At 37.0% G+C, this 17,104-nt stretch overlaps 9 protein-coding genes and 6 pseudogenes across 15 annotated transcripts, besides 1 other annotated feature; 7 read left to right on the top strand and 8 right to left on the bottom strand.

The window, feature by feature from the left end:
* Positions 1 to 17,104: part of a mobile genetic element that runs on past both edges of the window.
* On the bottom strand, positions 989 to 1,894 carry TVAGG3_1014250 (uncharacterized protein; the record flags this gene model as incomplete). The annotated part of the gene is made up of 1 exon (XM_051254629.1): positions 989 to 1,894. One exon carries the CDS (start codon positions 1,892 to 1,894, stop codon positions 989 to 991), a length of 906 nt encoding a protein of 301 aa, XP_051080203.1.
* TVAGG3_1014240 (uncharacterized protein) lies at positions 1,966 to 2,367 on the top strand (the record flags this gene model as incomplete). The annotated part of the gene is made up of 1 exon (XM_051254628.1): positions 1,966 to 2,367. One exon carries the CDS (start codon positions 1,966 to 1,968, stop codon positions 2,365 to 2,367), a length of 402 nt encoding a protein of 133 aa, XP_051080202.1.
* TVAGG3_1014230 (uncharacterized protein) lies at positions 2,387 to 2,542 on the top strand (the record flags this gene model as incomplete). Its single annotated transcript, XM_001318880.2, has 1 exon — positions 2,387 to 2,542. One exon carries the CDS (start codon positions 2,387 to 2,389, stop codon positions 2,540 to 2,542), a length of 156 nt encoding a protein of 51 aa, XP_001318915.2.
* TVAGG3_1014220 (phage tail repeat-like family) lies at positions 2,562 to 3,146 on the top strand (the record flags this gene model as incomplete). Its single annotated transcript, XM_051254627.1, has 1 exon — positions 2,562 to 3,146. One exon carries the CDS (start codon positions 2,562 to 2,564, stop codon positions 3,144 to 3,146), a length of 585 nt encoding a protein of 194 aa, XP_051080201.1.
* TVAGG3_1014210 (uncharacterized protein) lies at positions 5,469 to 5,732 on the top strand (the record flags this gene model as incomplete). Its single annotated transcript, XM_051254626.1, has 1 exon — positions 5,469 to 5,732. One exon carries the CDS (start codon positions 5,469 to 5,471, stop codon positions 5,730 to 5,732), a length of 264 nt encoding a protein of 87 aa, XP_051080200.1.
* On the bottom strand, positions 5,782 to 6,492 carry TVAGG3_1014200 (cytochrome B-C1 complex subunit 6, mitochondrial family; the record flags this gene model as incomplete). Its single annotated transcript, XM_051254625.1, has 1 exon — positions 5,782 to 6,492. One exon carries the CDS (start codon positions 6,490 to 6,492, stop codon positions 5,782 to 5,784), a length of 711 nt encoding a protein of 236 aa, XP_051080199.1.
* Positions 6,525 to 7,109, bottom strand: TVAGG3_1014190 (uncharacterized protein; the record flags this gene model as incomplete). Its single annotated transcript, XM_051254624.1, has 1 exon — positions 6,525 to 7,109. The coding sequence occupies one exon, from the start codon at positions 7,107 to 7,109 to the stop codon at positions 6,525 to 6,527; it is 585 nt and encodes a 194-aa protein (XP_051080198.1).
* Positions 7,137 to 7,526, bottom strand: TVAGG3_1014180 (uncharacterized protein; the record flags this gene model as incomplete). Its single annotated transcript, XM_051254623.1, has 1 exon — positions 7,137 to 7,526. One exon carries the CDS (start codon positions 7,524 to 7,526, stop codon positions 7,137 to 7,139), a length of 390 nt encoding a protein of 129 aa, XP_051080197.1.
* Positions 7,755 to 8,333, top strand: TVAGG3_1014170 (uncharacterized protein; the record flags this gene model as incomplete). Its single annotated transcript, XM_051254622.1, has 1 exon — positions 7,755 to 8,333. One exon carries the CDS (start codon positions 7,755 to 7,757, stop codon positions 8,331 to 8,333), a length of 579 nt encoding a protein of 192 aa, XP_051080196.1.
* Positions 9,382 to 10,298, top strand: TVAGG3_1014160 (annotated as a pseudogene). Its single transcript has one exon. A coding segment is annotated over exon 1 (917 nt).
* On the top strand, positions 11,588 to 12,036 carry TVAGG3_1014150 (annotated as a pseudogene). Its single transcript has one exon. A coding segment is annotated over exon 1 (449 nt).
* Positions 12,053 to 12,466, bottom strand: TVAGG3_1014140 (annotated as a pseudogene). Its single transcript has one exon. A coding segment is annotated over exon 1 (414 nt).
* TVAGG3_1014130 lies at positions 12,503 to 13,737 on the bottom strand (annotated as a pseudogene). The gene has a single exon. A coding segment is annotated over exon 1 (1,235 nt).
* Positions 13,767 to 14,571, bottom strand: TVAGG3_1014120 (annotated as a pseudogene). Its single transcript has one exon. A coding segment is annotated over exon 1 (805 nt).
* TVAGG3_1014110 lies at positions 15,489 to 17,092 on the bottom strand (annotated as a pseudogene). The gene has a single exon. A coding segment is annotated over exon 1 (1,604 nt).

Here is a 17,104-nt window from a genome sequence, read left to right as displayed (position 1 = left end):
AAGTTCAAGAAGAACATGACAGAGCAGATGCAACATATGCAACAAAAGAGGATGTTGAAAAGAAAGCTGACAAAACATATGTTAACGATGAGTTAGCATGCGTGGCTAGTGCGTTAGTGAAGAAGGCAGATAAGGAATATGTGGATGAAAAAGACAATGAAATTAAAGAAAGGGTTGAATGGTATAATGAACGGACATCGAAGATTTTAAAAACGAAAGCTGATACAGGATGGGTTTCAGGGTGTTTAGACCTTAAAGCCGACAAAGAAACTGTAGATATGTTGGCACAAACGGTTTCAAGTCATACCAGAGGTTTAATGGAAGATGGACAACAGTTGAAAGAGCTTGAGAAAGGTGTTACAGAGTTAAGGAATACAAAAGCAGACTCGACATGGATAAAAGGATATGTAGATGCAACAAAAGAACGTATTTTCGCATGGACAGAAGGAACATACCCACAAAAATATCATAGACATAGCATCTCTGACGTAAATGAACTTGAAGAAAAGTTATATAAAAAAGCAGACAAAACAGAGCTTCAAACATTAAAGACAGAAATACTTCAAACAGTATATCCTATAGGTTCTATTTATACGTCAATGAACTCTACCAGACCAGAAGTAGTACTTGGTTTTGGAACTTGGACTCAAATAGTCGACAGGTTTTTGTATTGTGCAAACTCTTCAAAGGAAACAGGTGGAAGTAAAACGATTTCAGGTGAAAATTTACCTGCACACAGTCACTACATAGATTTAAGTACATCTCAAGCAGGTTGGCATAAGCATAGATATTGGGATTGGTCAGGAATGACAAAAGGTAAAGGATATGATGTTAAAGACAACGTTAAGTTTGCTATAAATTGTTACTGGAGTAACACTGAGGGAGGAGGAAACCATACACATCGCGTTTCAGGGTATACGCAAACAACGGGACAAAGTAAAGACTACATGCCACCTTACATGACAGTTTACGCATGGTATAGAAATGCTTAGTCGTCATTTTCAACTTCTTTAGCATATTCGTCAGGAGTTGTCTTATATTTGTTAGGAACTGTCTTTGAAAGTATACCACCTTGAACTTTGACAAGTTTGAAACGAGGTCTGACAATAGTAGTTTTATCTTCTGCTTGCAGTCTGTACATTTTGCCATGTTTGCCTAAAACTTCATAATATTCTCTTGTATACTTTCTTCTATTTTTACGAACACGAAGGTGAGTACCTGTCGAGTTCCCATTGTTGTCATAGTCAATAGTATTTTCATATGGGTCGCGTTTAGGTATTTCTATTTTTACTTTGTCACCTTTCTGAAGTTTGAAGCCTGGCATTCTTTCTTGTTTGTCTCTTTTGACTAAACTATTAAATATATAGTCTTTCTCTAAGTCAGGGTTGTTTTTCATTTCTTCGGGGGAGTGGTTTCCCAAACCTTTTTGTTTACGGCTATTGTAAATATTTAAAACTTGTCTCATCTTTGCCATGGAGAAGTGTCTATATTTGTCGTCATATGACATTTCATCTACCTCACCACCTTGTGGTTGGTTTAAGTCTCTTAAGATTTTTATACAACTGTCAATGACACCAAGAGCAGAATGGTTTTGGTCGACAATGAAATATTGGTTTACATTTTTTGAACGCAGATAGTTTTTAATATCGTCTGATTTGAAAGAACTTTCACAGTCAGATGTCAGTTTTGTTGGATGGTATTTGTCAACGAATATTGTCAAAGCAGTTTTCACATCTAAAATATTTTTGGACCATAATGGTATGGCTTCACAGTATCTTGTGTTTTGACCAACAAATATTAGCCAGTATGGTGGTCCATCTTCTCTATACCTCGGAATGTTTTCCAAGATATCCATAAACCAAGCATTTGGTGTTGAACTAAAGATTTTTACCATGAGTGCTTTCTTTGTCGCTTTAGAAACATAGGGGTCCTTGTTTGGATTCGTCATTTTTTACCCTATAAGAAATGGGTTTATTTGGCGCATTAGCAGGAGTTGCATCCAGATTTTTACCCGCAGTGGGAACAATAGCCAGAGGTGTATTTGGAGTTGGAAGGAAGATTTTGAGTACATTAGGTATACTTAAAGAGAAAGCACAACCTATTATACAAACTGTACAGAAAGGTTGGGATGTAGCACGAGATGCAGCAAATCTTATTCCAAATCCTGAAACAAGAGGAAAAGTTCAAGGATGGATGGACAATGTAGGAAGACAAGCAGGAAACTACTATAACAAAGCAAATGACTACTATAACCAAGCAGGGCACTACATGGACCAAGGTGAAAGATTCTTTAACAGAGGATATAACCATGCACAACAGTGGGTAAACAACAACCAACCGCAACCGCCTCAAACGTGGGGAATGTAAATTTTTTTACTGAGATGAAATGAACAATACAGCATTGAGACAAATGGGTTCAAGATGGATTTGTCGACTTCCAGTAGTTACACAACCACGTGTTTGTCAAGTTCTTCCTATACCTCAGGAAGTTTTAGACCGACTTAAAAAACCTAAACAACCAGTTGAAAACAAACCAAACTAAAATTTTTTACTGAGATGAAATGACCGAAGAAGTTGAAACGGTAGATTTGACACCACAAACAAAAAGTTCAGAACCATTGTCAAAACCTGTCAAAGAACTTACAGATGAAGAGAAAAATTCAATAATAGAAAGTGCCAGGTCTGGAAATACAAACCCTAACTACAAAGTCACTTTTCATAGAAATGGAACGGCAAGTATCTCAAAAAAGAAACAGACTCTCACAAATAAAATATTGAAGTCTGAAGGAGCTTTCGAGACAACAGATGGAAAAGTTTACTTCACTGACCAACAGTTCATTATAGAACATCTCATTGACTTAGAGTCGAAATATTCTAAACTTTACAACAAACACAAAAAGTTGAAAGGAAAACAAAAACAAATGGCATATGATATTTATGAAGATGTTGACGACACAACTGTTCCTGCAGGTGAGGTAAAGTCAGAGGAACCGAAAAGTGACGAAAAACCGATAGAAGAAGAGAAACCAAAAACTGAAGATAAACCAAAACCAAAGTTTAGTTTCCAAACTAAACCAAGTCAACCTTCATTAGCTGGTATGGGTTGGCGTCAAAGACTTATGGCAGCAGGCGGTTATGTAAAGTAAAGAAAAAACATTTTTTTATTTTTATAAAAATGCCCCCGTATAGAATGGATAGAAGGTCTGCTAGAATAAAAGCAGAGTTAGAAAGATATGGTTGGAGAGTTTCAAAGAAGTTTAAATATAGGAAGGGAAGACCCATAAAAGTCTATGACAAATTGTCTGGTCTTCGCTACGAAATGGATTTGGAAACAGCACGTGCAAATTATCCAAACAGACTAGAGAGGTTAGAAGAAGAACGTCTTATGGACATGCCTTTCGATGTTAGTGAACCTCAAGTTGAAGGACACGACGGCTTTGCCAGATTCTACTGGAAACATGACGAACAATTGCATCCTTTGAGAAGGAAAAAAGGAAAAGGTGAAGACGCACATGCTCCCATGGAAAGAACAAGATATGCATATGAAAAGTATCGTGAAGTTAGAAGTCAAATTACATCTGGTCGAACCTTTACAGTAAACTTTGACGAAGGAAAGAACAAAGAAGGCTTCATGGGAGTACTTGCTGCCATACAAGACGGAAATAAGAAAGGATACAATCTCAGATTGACCATAACAGATTTGGACGGTCATATATACTATGCGCATGGCAATGTCACAACAGCTGCAATGCTTCTTGACGCTTTCAAGACTACAAAGAGAGAACAAATGGTTGACTCCGACTCAGACATTTTGAATGCAATTGAAGGAATTGCAAGTGTCAAGTTCGAATGGTACCAACCTAACCCTCAAGCAGTCAGACAACATGCTGGATACTTCCCGTTCATAAATAAGTCTGACATTGACTTGACAAGGTATGGAATTTACAATTCAATTGAAACAATTGTCAATGAACCTTGTATTCTTACATGTCTCAGGAACTCTGGTCTTGTTTCAGAAGAGAAGATGAAGTATCTTGAGTCATGTGTGAAGACAAGTACATTCTCAGAGTCAATTGGCAAAAATTGCACCGTTGGCAAATGTCAATATCCGAGTCAACATACCTACAGCTAAAGGTTCTTCACATGACGACTATGTTGTGACAAAGACTTACCATGGTTGAAGATTGCAATTGTCCACAACCACTTCATGTGAACGAAAGTCTTACAAACCCATTGTTCGGAAAAGGCAAGTGCAACATTGTCAGAGCTGTAAACATTCTTTTCGAGAAAGGTTTGTTGGAACCAATTCCAGATGACAAGCTGACAGAAACTTTTGTACCAAAAGACGAAACAAACTTTTCATTGTTAGCAAGACCAAAAGTTGTTCCAGACAAAGTTCTAGTACAAAAGAAGTACAACAATTCCAAAAGGAGTTGGATTGTTCGGATACCAACCTGAACCAGAAGAACTTCCAATGAGGTTGCAAGAACTTCAAGATGCTATAAACAAACTCCATTGAGACATCCAATTGACGTCAAATTGTATTGGAGAGCATCTGAGTTAGGTCAGAAGGTTTTATATGAAACAGGTTTGCTTCGACGATGTTTATAGATAACAGGAGAAGTTTCTCAGAAGATAAGAGACTCACTTGAATTCCACAAACTGGACCAATTGGTTGCGACAAGTTCGACTCAGATGAAAAGATATACTATGTCGACCTTAACGCTGCATACATGAGGTTTGTCCAATATATTCCGACTGGAATTCCAAACGAAGATGGTGAGTTCTCGGGAAGGAACTATACAGTTGGAAAAGTCATACAACAACTGTATGATATTAGGAAAGCTTCAAACCCCAAACTTGCAATGACACTCAAATTGCTTATGAATTCGACATGGGATATTCCATTAAGAAACCTCAAGAGATGAAGAGTAAACATTATGAGAAGGTCGACAACTTTGTTGAAAGGTTTTCTCCTTTTGTTTTGAAGTACGAATTCACTCAAGGTCAAAGTGGCTTAGTAACCACATTAAAACCTATTGTCGAACATTGGTCTTACCCTCAGTTCGCAAAAGCAGTCCTTGACAACTACAACAAATTCTTCTCCGAAGTCAAATCGAAAGTTGTGGTTTACTATGAGAACATTGACGCACTCATGACGAACGAAGAAGGGTACAACAAACTCATTGAAATGGGCATGGTCGGTGAAAAGATGGGCTGTTTTAAGCTAGACAAGGTATTTTCCGAAGTTCATGTTCTCTCCAAGCGTAAGTACTGGGGTATACTTGAAGACGGCACAGAAATAAAACATTGCATGAAGTAAAAAATTTTTATTCGAATTTGAATCGGACAGGTCGAGTTACACCATTCTTGGTCTCAAACTCATATATAACCTGTTTGTTTGTATTTTCGTCGACTATGACACGAGACACGAACATTGACCAAACGGACAAAAAGTGTCATTTCAGATGGTCCCGCAGCCAATCGCATTCGAGCACTTCGAAGAAGCCTTACGTTCCAAGGGAGAGGGTGTCTGGTGCAAGGCAGAGGTCATGAAACTCTACGAGCAGTACATCCTCAATGCCTGGGAGGACAAATCGTCCTTGGATTGGCAATTCTACCAACTCCTCTGGGACGACCTCCTAGGCAACTGGGATGACGAAAGAGTCCAATTCAGGGGTCAGGAACTACTTGTCCAAATTACCCTTAATTTAACCCACTTAATGAACTAAACACCTAAATTTACTCGGGGTTTCCCCCTAAAATAAAATTTTTTTACTCTTAGAACCACTCGAGGTTCTCCTTACGGTTGTTGAGCTTGTCACCGTCAATGTGTCTGACCCTCGTCTTCTTGTCTGGATTTGGAACCCATTGAATTGCGACAAGCTTGCCCATGGAGATTGAACCGCGATTCCGAAGGTTAAGGTTCAAGTGTCCCAAGTTGTTGAGGACTGGGGTAAGAACCTTGCCTGTCTCCTTGTTGCGGATTTGATATGGGTAGGGTTGGGAAATTTCGTAAGTGTCATCGGCAACAAGGGTTGCCCAAACTTCCTCTTCTTTGTGTTTCTCTTCTTCCTCTTCTTCTTCGTGTTTCTCTTCTTCTTCGTGTTTCTCTTCTTCCTCGAAAATTCCTTCTTCAATTTGGTACTCACGAATTACGGTGTTGGAGGTTCTGTCCTTTCCGAGTACCTTCCAGATGGCGTCTATCTCTTCGAAGAAACGGTAGATGAGTCTGGCAAGGTCTCGGTTCTCTCTCGCGTAAATGCGCAAGGTTTCCGTCAAATCATTCAGGCATTTCTCATTGGAAGCTTGGTTCATGAGGACATCGGCTTTGAGCTTGGTCATCTCTTCCATAAGACTACTTTGGAGAGTCTTAACGGTGTTTGTCAGATGAGCTTTCAAATTCAAAATTTGAATTTGAACTGGGCGCTTGTCTGGCAACATTGAAAGGACATCTGCCATTGTGTTCGGCTTCGGTGCTTGTTCGGACATCGAAAAAATGAAGTGGTTTGAGAATGACGGTTTTACTTCAAAAAGCTTGTTATGACGGTTAAGTCATACAACAAGTTTAAAATAATATCTTGTTCTTCTTCTGAACGTTTGTTGTCTCTTCCGATAAAAGTTTCGAACATGAGAACCAAAAAACGTTTTTTGAGATTGCGGAAGAGTTCAGGCAAACGTTCATATTCCGGATATGTTGGGAGCAGTTCAAAACATCTGAGCTGACTTTCGGACAAAATTGGGACAATGTCAGAAAATTCATCTTTGGTCGGACTGCTTGAAGGTAAGTCCCTTACATGTAAGTAGCTCTGGTAAAGTCTTCTCATTTCTGCTAACTTTTGGAGTATAGCTTCGTAGTTTAGAAGTTTTAATTTTAATTGTCTTATTCCACTCTTTACTTCTAAACGGTAAGTATCCATGAGGTCAAGAGTAGCTTTGGTAGCTTTAAGTGGAGCTATTTGTTCCTTGACTTCTGCAATTTTGGTTGCAATTGTGGTTTGAGCTCCTTCAAGTTCGCCGTCTATGTCGTTCTCAACGCCTTCAACCATGGCTTGAAACTCTTCATCGGTCCATTGAGATTGGTGTGGGACGAATTTAACTTGCTTCATTCAAAAAATGAAAAAAAATGTTTTTACTCAAAACGTTAAGGTTGACTGAACTGGTTGGATGTCGCCTTCACAGGTTATGTAGAACGGCTGACCCGAGAAGTGAAGGAGAGACTGAATTGCCAATTTCATATGGGGTAGGGGGTTCTCCTTGTTTGGTATTTTTATCCAAGGACGTTTGTTTAGGAACTTAACAAGAGCTTCTCTTTTGGCGTCCTTTATGCCATCGTAGGCTGTCCCGTCTGGTATTTGAATTGGAATTCCAGTCGAAGTCTCGAGCTGAAGTGTAGACCTTCCAGAAATAGTGGTGAACTTGACCTTGGGCTTCATTACCCTGCGCAAGTACTGCTTAACAACTTCATTTATCTCTATAAGGTAAATTGCCTCGTCAAATCCTTCTGGTATTCCGAGTCCTTCCATCCGACAGGAAAATATTTTCCCGACAACTGGAAAAAATTTTCCCGACGACAGGAAGGACTCTTCCAGTTGTCCGTCCGTAAACCATTCAAATTTTCGAAAATTGAGAACTTTTGGTCGAACTTCAGAAAAAGTTTTTCCTTCCGACAGGAAAGGTTTTTCCTTCCGACAGGAAAGGTTTTTCCTTCCGACAGGAAAGGTTTTTTCCTTCGACGGTTAAGCCACAAACAGATGTCCGACGTCCCACCAACCGAGCCCATTCCCAAACCAGAGGAACCTAAAGCACCAGCCCCTGCACCTCAGCAACCTCAGTTCCAGCAAGTCCCTCCACCAAATTACTACCAATTTCCACCTCAAGGTTACTACCTACCACAAGGCTTCCCGAACTACCCTCCTCCTCAGCCTATGCCTTACTTCCCCAACCCTTGGATGTTTATGCAAAACCCTGCCCCACAATTCCAATCTCAATCCAAGAGAGACCAAGAGTTCGAGGAAGGTCTGAACCGCTTACGCAAAGAGTATGCTACAGCTCCAATGGAAGAAGACAGGCTTTCAGTCTCTTCCCTCAAATCGACCGATTCGACTCGTACCACAGATTCGGTTCGTGACCGTGAAGACTACCTCAAGCAGTCTGAGAGACTCTTCATCCTACAACCATTTACAGTTGGAGCTCTCAAGAACATGCGCAATTACGAAGGTCAGACACCAGCTGGAGACCGCAAAACAGACGTACTCGCAAGAGCAGTCCAGCTCGTCAAGACAAAGACCGAGATAGTCGACTTCATTCTTGCAGCTTGCCCATACAAGTAAAAAAATAAACAATTACGAGTTAAACTTTTTATTCTTTCTTTTCTGAGTTGTTTAGAGCTGGTTTCTCTTGTAGAAACCTTTCGTACTCTTCCATGGTCATGTAATTGCGAATTTGGTACGCAATTCCAGGTTCGTTGTTTTTTGAACCTTACGTATGTAACGCTTCCATCCTCCTCAGGGAAGTAAGCTGCTAACATCTGACCAAGTTTTCTCGGTGACTCGGAGCTCATAAAAATGTCACTTTTTAAACTTAAGTTTTTAGTCTTATTTTACCCTTTGTTTACCCTTTGTTTGTCAATGTAGTATTGGAGTGCAATTTCTCCAAATTCTCTGTGTCGGAGTTCTCAGCATTTTCCAAGGTGTGCCTGGAGAACTCAAAGAAGTTGTCAAGAACATACTGCCATGCTGCTCTTCTGAGTTCGTCGGTATTTTGGAAGTGTTGCACCTTCGAGTCTTCGGACATGAAAAAATAACACTTTTTCTATTAAACCGTTTTGGCATTTCTCATAGTGAGTATAGTTCTGCCGAACCATTGGAAGAGAAGAAGTACCCTTGCTGGCAAAAGACAAAAATAGTTGCCTTAGTTGTCATTGCAATTGTACTCGTAATTGAATTCATTGTACTTCTCTTCACGTACATAAAACTCAGCAATGGTATTTGCTTTAAGAAGCTACCATCTTACTAAGACAAACACTTACATTTTTCAAGGTTGACTTTTTACAATTTGAATTTTTTGCTGAATTCAGCAAAAATATAATTTAGGGTAGATGGGTATATCTAACCTCTTTTCTAACCTCTTTTCTACCCTCTTGAATTTTCATGAATTTTATACAGAAAATGCTTGTTTTGAGGTCGAGCCACTTTTGGCTCCACCGTATTCTTTCAACCAAAACTCATGAATTCGGCAAAAATATATTTTAGGGTAGAAGGTTAGATATAACCTCTTTTCTAACCTCTTTTCTACCCTCTTGAATTTCATGAGTTTTCCCGAAATAAAAAATAAAGTTGGTTTTTTTAAAAAATATTTTTTTATTTTTATTGTAAGAACATGTTAGCAACAACAGCACCAAACTCGTTAGTCATGAACCCAACTTCAATGTTAGTAGAGATGAAAAGCTTCATTCCTTCTTCATATACTTTCGAAACAAAAATCCAGAAGATAAAGCAAGAACTTTTAACAAGTACTTTGGACTGTTGTGCGAAAGATGAAACAAATGAACAGTATCTTTATGACATGCAGGACCTCATCGACCATTTACCCAAATTGCCTGAAATCCAACAACAAAAGCTTACTATTCCAGAATTCGATGAAATAGAAGTCAAAGCAACTGACTCAGTAGAAATAAAGAAGTTCATACGAAAGGTTAACTATGAGTTTCTTGGATTTCATTGCAACCACAAAGTCATGGACAAAGATTGCGATATGGTATATAAGAACATCTCTGACATATACAAATCTGGGGAGTTTAAGACCTACGACAACTTTGTTTCGTTAGTTGCTGAATGTGTATGGCAGATAAGAGAGATAAAGATAGAAGAGGTAAGATATGGAATGAACAGATAAAACCCGCAACTTTTGAGTTAAAGAGAGCAATTGACGCCTTAGTCATACTAGCAGGTAAGGTTTCAGAATATAACGCAAAAATGAACCCACAATGTTCTAAATGTAAGCAGCAATGAGGAAATATAACTACTCCGTCAAAGAGATAGAACGTATGAGAAACGACTATGCTGACTTAAAGAGGGAGGCAGAGAAACCAGCAGAAGATAAAATGGACATGTTGACATTTCTAAACAAAAAACTATCCAACAGCTGACGATTTCCTTCTTTCAGATGTCAAGAAGAAATATAAAGAAACCTTCGGCATTGTTAAAACATTCGATGTACTGACAGAAGAAATAGAAGCTACGAAATTGTTTAGAATTTCACGAATTCACAATGTTTACCATGTAAAACGCTTATAAAATAACTGGGGTAGAAAAGAGGTTAGATATCGGGGTAGATATACCCTTCTACCCTAAACATTATTTTTGCTGAATTCAGCAACAAAATCTGAGTAAAATAATTTTTAGGGCTTGTGTCAAACCGTTGAGTTTTCACAAAATTTAAAAAATAACGTTTACCATGTGAAACGTTTATAAAATAACTGGGGTAGAAATGAGGGTAGAAAACGGGGTAGATATACCCTTCTACCCTAAAATATATTTTTGCTGAAAAAAATGACCAAATTTCATGAAATTTCTCTAGACCGACTTTTACAGGGGTAGCCAAAACTCATGAAAATCGTGAAAAATAACAGAGTATTTTGACAACTTCAAACAAGTAGGGTAGATGAACCATTTATTTTTCAAGCTTGACTTTTTACAATTTGAACTTTGTTCGCGTAGATGTGAATTCTGAAAGAAGTATGAGGGTCTTGTATGACTTTGTACTTCTCCCATAGTTCATGTCTGTCAAACTTACCTGCCATGGACTCTTTCATAAGTTCCATGAAATCGTCTTCGACAATCCAGGGAAAAGTATATGTCAGTAAGTATTCTTTTAACATCCTTACTTAAACTCTTTGCTGTCTGTACACAAATGACAACAGAGATGTTAAAGTGTCTGAGCTTCTTAAGAATTCGACACATATCTTGTTCTCTATATCTTTAACAAAGGATGAGAGCGAAATCATCTAAGATAAGAAGACACTATGAGGGTATGTCTTCAATCGTAAGATTGCAATTTCTTCGAAATGTATTCTATCTCTTTCTGTTTGTTTCTGAAGTGTTTCTTCTCTAAATTTCTGCATTTCCTCATTTGGGTCTTTAAACTTCGAATTTATATACTCATTTATAGCATTATACTTCAAAACTCTTCTTTGGTACTTCTTTATCCAATCTAACAACTCAGTATCCTTTATACATACTAACTTAGACTTCTTTATAATATCTTTGAACGAATTGACGGTTTGGTCAAATTGACCAGAAGTACTACAAATAACAACTAACTCATAGAATGGGTTCTTCTCATCTAGTTCTTGTTGTTGTGCAGCCATTTTAAGATAAGTGAAAGTCTTACCCGACCCAGGTGGTGCAATTAGACCTGTTATACCATTCTGAGCAAATAAGAACTTGTCATGTATGGGTTTTATCTGAGCATTTTCTAACTTCCTCTTGTTCTTATTTAAAACATTCTCAAATTTCTTGTCAATGTCAGCAAACTTTTTTTCTAACATATTTTTAGAAAAATTAAAATTTTTATCTTTTAGAAAATGTCGCGATTTCGCTATCTATATTCGAGACAAACTTTTCGACAGCAAAACATCTGTCGACCATAAAATCTTACATAGTGTAAACAAGAAAGGTGAATTTGTTCTAAAGTTCTGTTTCTGGGAATATGACAAGAACCATAAAACATTACAAAGAGCAGTCTTAAAATTTGTCAATGACAGACTTGTTGACAGAGATGACGCCGATTGGAAAGATGAAGTCCAACAAAAGTTCTTAGAATGCAAAGAAGGCACATGCGCTGTTCTTGAAGATGAAATAGAAAACAGAATAGAAGAGCTATTAAAGGACAAAGAACTTTTACATAAATATGGTTCTGAAATTTGACATAACTCCACCAGAAAAGAAGAAGAAGAGAGAAAAGAAAGAAAAGAAAGTAGAAGAGAAGAAAGAACCTGAACCAGTTCCAGAGAAGGTGAGATATGACATGTAAAAATAAAATTTTATTTTTAGAACATTTCTGGGTCAATGTCAATGTTCTCTTCCTCTTTAGGGCAAACACTGGCTTAGACTCTAAAATCTTTTTACCCAATTTACCTTGAACTTCAACTATCTTAGACTCATAATATTCATAGTCGTCTGCTTTCTTTGGTTCATAAGGTATAACAAGTTTGTATGCTTTGCCTTCTTCGAGTTTGAGAACTTTCTGTCAAAATTTTCTTTGACTGCTAACAAACCTTCTATGTCTAAGTCTTCAAATTGCACCATTTTTCTACAACAGCAAACTTAACTGGTGCAATGTTCCAAATTTTGTCAAATGTAGACTTTTCAAAATTGTAGAAGTAAACATTCAAATATGCGAATGGAGCTAACTTATCTTTGACTTCTGTCATGTACTTATTTACTGAGATGAATTTTGCCATCTTTTCTATCGGATAAAAAAAGATTTTTTTTTAAATTTACTCAGAAAAATTTTTCTTTGTATATACGCCGTTCTGTATGTCTAAAAGATTTTTGACATTTGCCAAGAATGTTCGTTTAGACGCTGCCATATAACCATATTCTTGACAATATTGTTTATATTCATCGTACAATGACCTTTCATCTAAACACTCAAAGTTAGTCTCATCTATAAACAGTTCATATACACTCTTGTTTGCTTCTAACAATGTTTGTCTCTCTTCGGTATATGGAATTTGTCTTGGATTGAACTTAGAAATATCTAATGTCATAAAATATGAGAACAAGTGGTTGTAAAAGTCAGATGTCAAAGTTTCTGCTAAGTCGTCAAAATATTCTGTATCTTGCATATGAGAATCTGACGTTCTGACAACTACATATCTTCTGTCAGAACTTTCTAACTTCATCGGAACAGCATTGTTTGAAACCATAATGAAGTTTGCAACATTTTCACAAACTCTTTGGTCTTTATATTTTCTTTCAACAACTCCAACTTTGTCTGTTATAAGACTCTTCAAAGCATCTGAGTTCAAAACTTTTGTTGTATCTATACTTTGAAGTTCATTGCAAACTATAAGTTTCATATTCTCTATTGAGGAGTTAAATTTACCGCAGATGTTTTCTAAGTTTGTCATATTAGGGTTCGAATAGCCCTCTAATAGTTTGCATAAGATATCTGTAAAGAATGTGTTCTTACCAGTTCCTTGTTTTCCAATTATAATGAGAGCAGTTTCATTTTTAGCACTTGGATGTTGTAAGATATTTGCAAACCAACATAAGATATACTCATAAACCTTTTCGTTTCCATTGCATATAATTTCTTTGACATGGTCTAACCAAGCTTCTATAATATTTTCTTTCCATTCTACTTGTTCATATTTATATCCAGTGAAGATAGAATAGAAGTTTGGAGAAGGTGTATAAACTTTATACCTCGAACTGAAAAATCTTCTAACTTTGACAATAAGATATCCCAAGCATCTAACATCTTCATTCCAACTTGTACAACTTTTATTTTCTTAAGTTTCTGTCTACATTCTTGTTCAGACACTATTGTTGCTCTTGGTTTGTTAAAGACAACATCCCATTCTTTCATAACATAACATTCTGGGGCAGAGTCGACATAAATGACTAAACGTTTCAAATTCTCGACTGCTTTGTTATAGTCTCGAAATGGACACATATTTCTGAATGTTTGGAAGTCATAAAAATCTGAAACATCTATTCTGTACATTTTTATAAAAATAAAAAAAAATATTTTTTTTATTCTTGAGCTATTTGTTGTTCTTGAGCTATTTGTTGCATTTGTTGTTCTTGAGCTATTTGTTGTTGAAGTTGTTCTTGTAATACAATACTTTCACCAGTTGCATCTTCCAATTCGAAACTTTCTGCCGTCATTGACAAATACATAGGACATAAAAGTTTTACAGGAACAAAGTTTGCGTCAACTAAGGTTAAGTTTATGTTTGCTAAAGTGTTTGAGTTTACTAAAGCTGAAAACTCTGCATTCGAATGAACAATAGGCAAACCAGCAGAGAAAGTGTTGTTTATACGCATGAGTATCTTTTGGTCATAGTAGTTTCTGTCGACATTCGAATAGCACTTTGAACCTAAGTTTGAAACAATATATAAAATAGGTGTACTTAAAGTCAATGGAACAGACAAACCTTGTATGACACCTTTTCCTGTTATAGGAACTGTTGGTAGTAAAAACCAGATATAAGTTTTGTATTATAGCTCATATCGTTTATACTAAACTCAGTCGGACATCCAAACATAATGAAACCTGCTCTAGTTGCAGCACATGTTACATCCGTCCTTAAAGTATTAAATAAGTCAACAAAACCTGTTGGTGGTATATCTGAGTAAGTATCTTCAAAGAAGTATTTTTTACCATTCACAACACAAAGTCTTCTGGTGTCAAAAGAGCAAAACAGGCTTTAGTCGTCATCGTGTTTAAGGTCAGTTTACAATATCGTCCTTGAGGACTTTGTAAGTTTGTTGTTATAGAATTATATGACTCAGGGTTTTTAGTCGTAATAGTATAAACCACTATGTCTTCTGCCATTTACTTAGCAAGTAAATTTTAATGAAATGTTGTGGTCGTCAAATATTTTTATGACGTCTGGGAAACTATATTTTAAGTTCAACGTTTCACCTCCTTTCATAACGTATATCTTGTCAATGACATTGTATGAAACACCACAGCAAGCAATGTCGGGTTCTATTTCTTTGATGTTTATATCGTCTGCCTCTGTCAAAAGTTTCAATAGTTCTTTTCAAAACTTCATGAGGTGCGATGACATATGAGTTCACTTTTACAGGGTTGTGCTCAACCAAGTTTAACATTATACCCAAAGCCTGACAAATCTTCTCCTGAGTTTTAAGTTTGTCTTTAAGTTGTTGGTAGTCGTTTCGAATATCTGCAACAGAACTTAAGTCTCTGCTAACTTCAGGATATGTTGGTTGTTCTTTTACAGGAACAATTGTTATACCATCTTCGTCTTCGTATGGTTTCCCCACTTCAACATCTCTTTCTTTGACATTGACAACAACACTTTGACTGTTTGTTTGAGTTGGTGAATTTAACTTCACATCTGCCACCGCCATTAAACCTTTTGAAACACTTACGCTTCTATTTTTCGGAAATGACATTTTACTTAGAATAAAAAGATGGACGTATTCGAGTATCTCTTCGAATTGAAGCAAAACAAAGTTTACACACACAAACAATACAAGTTCATTGACAGAGTAGTTCTTTATACAAACAATGGAAAATGTTATAGAATAGCAGTCTTTGCTGAACCAAAATATTTTCATAAAGCAAAGAAAGTTGGTATAACTGAAATGGTGAAAGTTCTGACGTTGACAAAAATATAACAACAAAACTGACCGATATTTCTAAAGGTAAGTTTATAATACAATTTTATGTCAAAACTGGCGTACTGTCAATATTTGACGGAGAGAAGTCAGTTCAAGAACAACTTACTGACCTGCTGCCAAAATCTGCTCGATGGAAGCTGTCGTTATACCAATCTGAGGAGCCCCAGCAGGTTTCATCGAACGAATCTTCAAAAGAGCATCTTCCGTGAAAAGTGCTATTGGTTTTGTAAACTTCTTTGCTTTCCAGTTCATCTGGACCGTCTCTGTCACCAGTATTTGTATTTGAACTGTACCAACAGTTGAAATACCACCCATAAAGTCTTCTGAGTCAGCAAATGGAATGCAAGCCAAAAGTTTGAACGGTCTCCATTTGTATATTGAGTTTTTTGACCTCCTGTATGAGTCCATACTTTCACATATGGCATAATAGAACTTTGCATTTCAGGGTTAATGGTTGTTGTGAAGTTGTTGTTAAAGTTCATAGCATCTAATGTCAAGTTGTATGACCTCATATCCTCAACTGTAGAATATTCTTCTCTTGGATAATATTTGCCATCTATGTTTATATGGTATTTAATACCAGGGTTGTAGAAGCAAGAATAGTCATTTATAGTTCGTCTGAACAGTACAAACATAGTATCTGCATGTTTCATTGCAGTTGTTAAAGCAATATCTGTTCTTGCACCTGGGTCAGCACTTTGGTTTCCAACTTCACCTGCAAAGTCTTTGACAGATATTTGGTGTATAGGGAACATAAGTGGAACTGCAATATATTTGGCAGCTAAAGCATTTGAAATATCTGGGTCCAACATATAGACTGCAAGTCTGCTTTCTATTCTCTTGCATTCAAACTTTTCGCATGTGAACTTAACTGGGTCCCAAGCAGTTCCAGCAGCATTGAAATAATAGTTTACTTCAGTGTTGAGGTTTGAGAAACCAAAGTCTAAGTCAACTTTGTCTTTGCAAAATCGGCGAATGACGTTTGATTTGCTCCCTACGTCTGTAAGAGTGAATGGGTCTTGTGTTGGTGCAATGACTAAGTTATTTTTGCTTGGAGTAAGTTCGATAGAAATTTTTCCTGCCCAGTTTGGCAAGTATCTTAAAAACCTGAAGATGAGGAAAGATGACAAAGGAACTCTAAGTTTCAGTTTTACTTTGGTTACTGCTGCTGCAGTTTGTCCAGAAAGGTTAACATAAACTCCTGGAACGTTAGGGTCAAGTCTTCTTATTTTCTCAATAGTTGCATACTGGTCTGTTTGTTCTCTAGCTTGTGGTTGTACTGAGTTTCTCAAAGCGAACCATTCATAGTTTGCCCATGTTACTGTTTGAACTAAGTCAGAGTTAGAATATATCTTATATCCCATGAAAACTTCTGGAGCATATTGGTATCCGACATAGAAAATTCCATTGCAACCTTTCTTGTCAGACAACTTGGCAGAAGGTTTTATTTCAATGTCTTGTTCCACGTATAAGAAAGAGTTGTCAATAGAAATTATATGAAACCTGTCGCAAGCAATATCTACTGTTGTTGAAGAACCTTCTCCAAACTCACCTACGTTTCCATAAGAAACAGCAGTTGTATATTCGTAAGTTCCAGGAACTATTTCTGACCTTCTAATGGCATTGTCGCATTCGTTATACCATTCGGAAACATTTCCATTCATAGCATCCAAAACTGTTGGCGTTATATTCTGAGCGGCGTACATTTCATATGAGTA

The sequence above is a fragment of the Trichomonas vaginalis genome, chromosome I, assembly GCF_026262505.1.
Source record: "Trichomonas vaginalis G3 chromosome I, whole genome shotgun sequence".
Lineage (NCBI taxonomy): Eukaryota > Parabasalia > Trichomonadida > Trichomonadidae > Trichomonas > Trichomonas vaginalis.
Note: the sequence above shows the minus strand (reverse complement) of the source record. Positions and strands in the feature narration are given on the sequence as shown.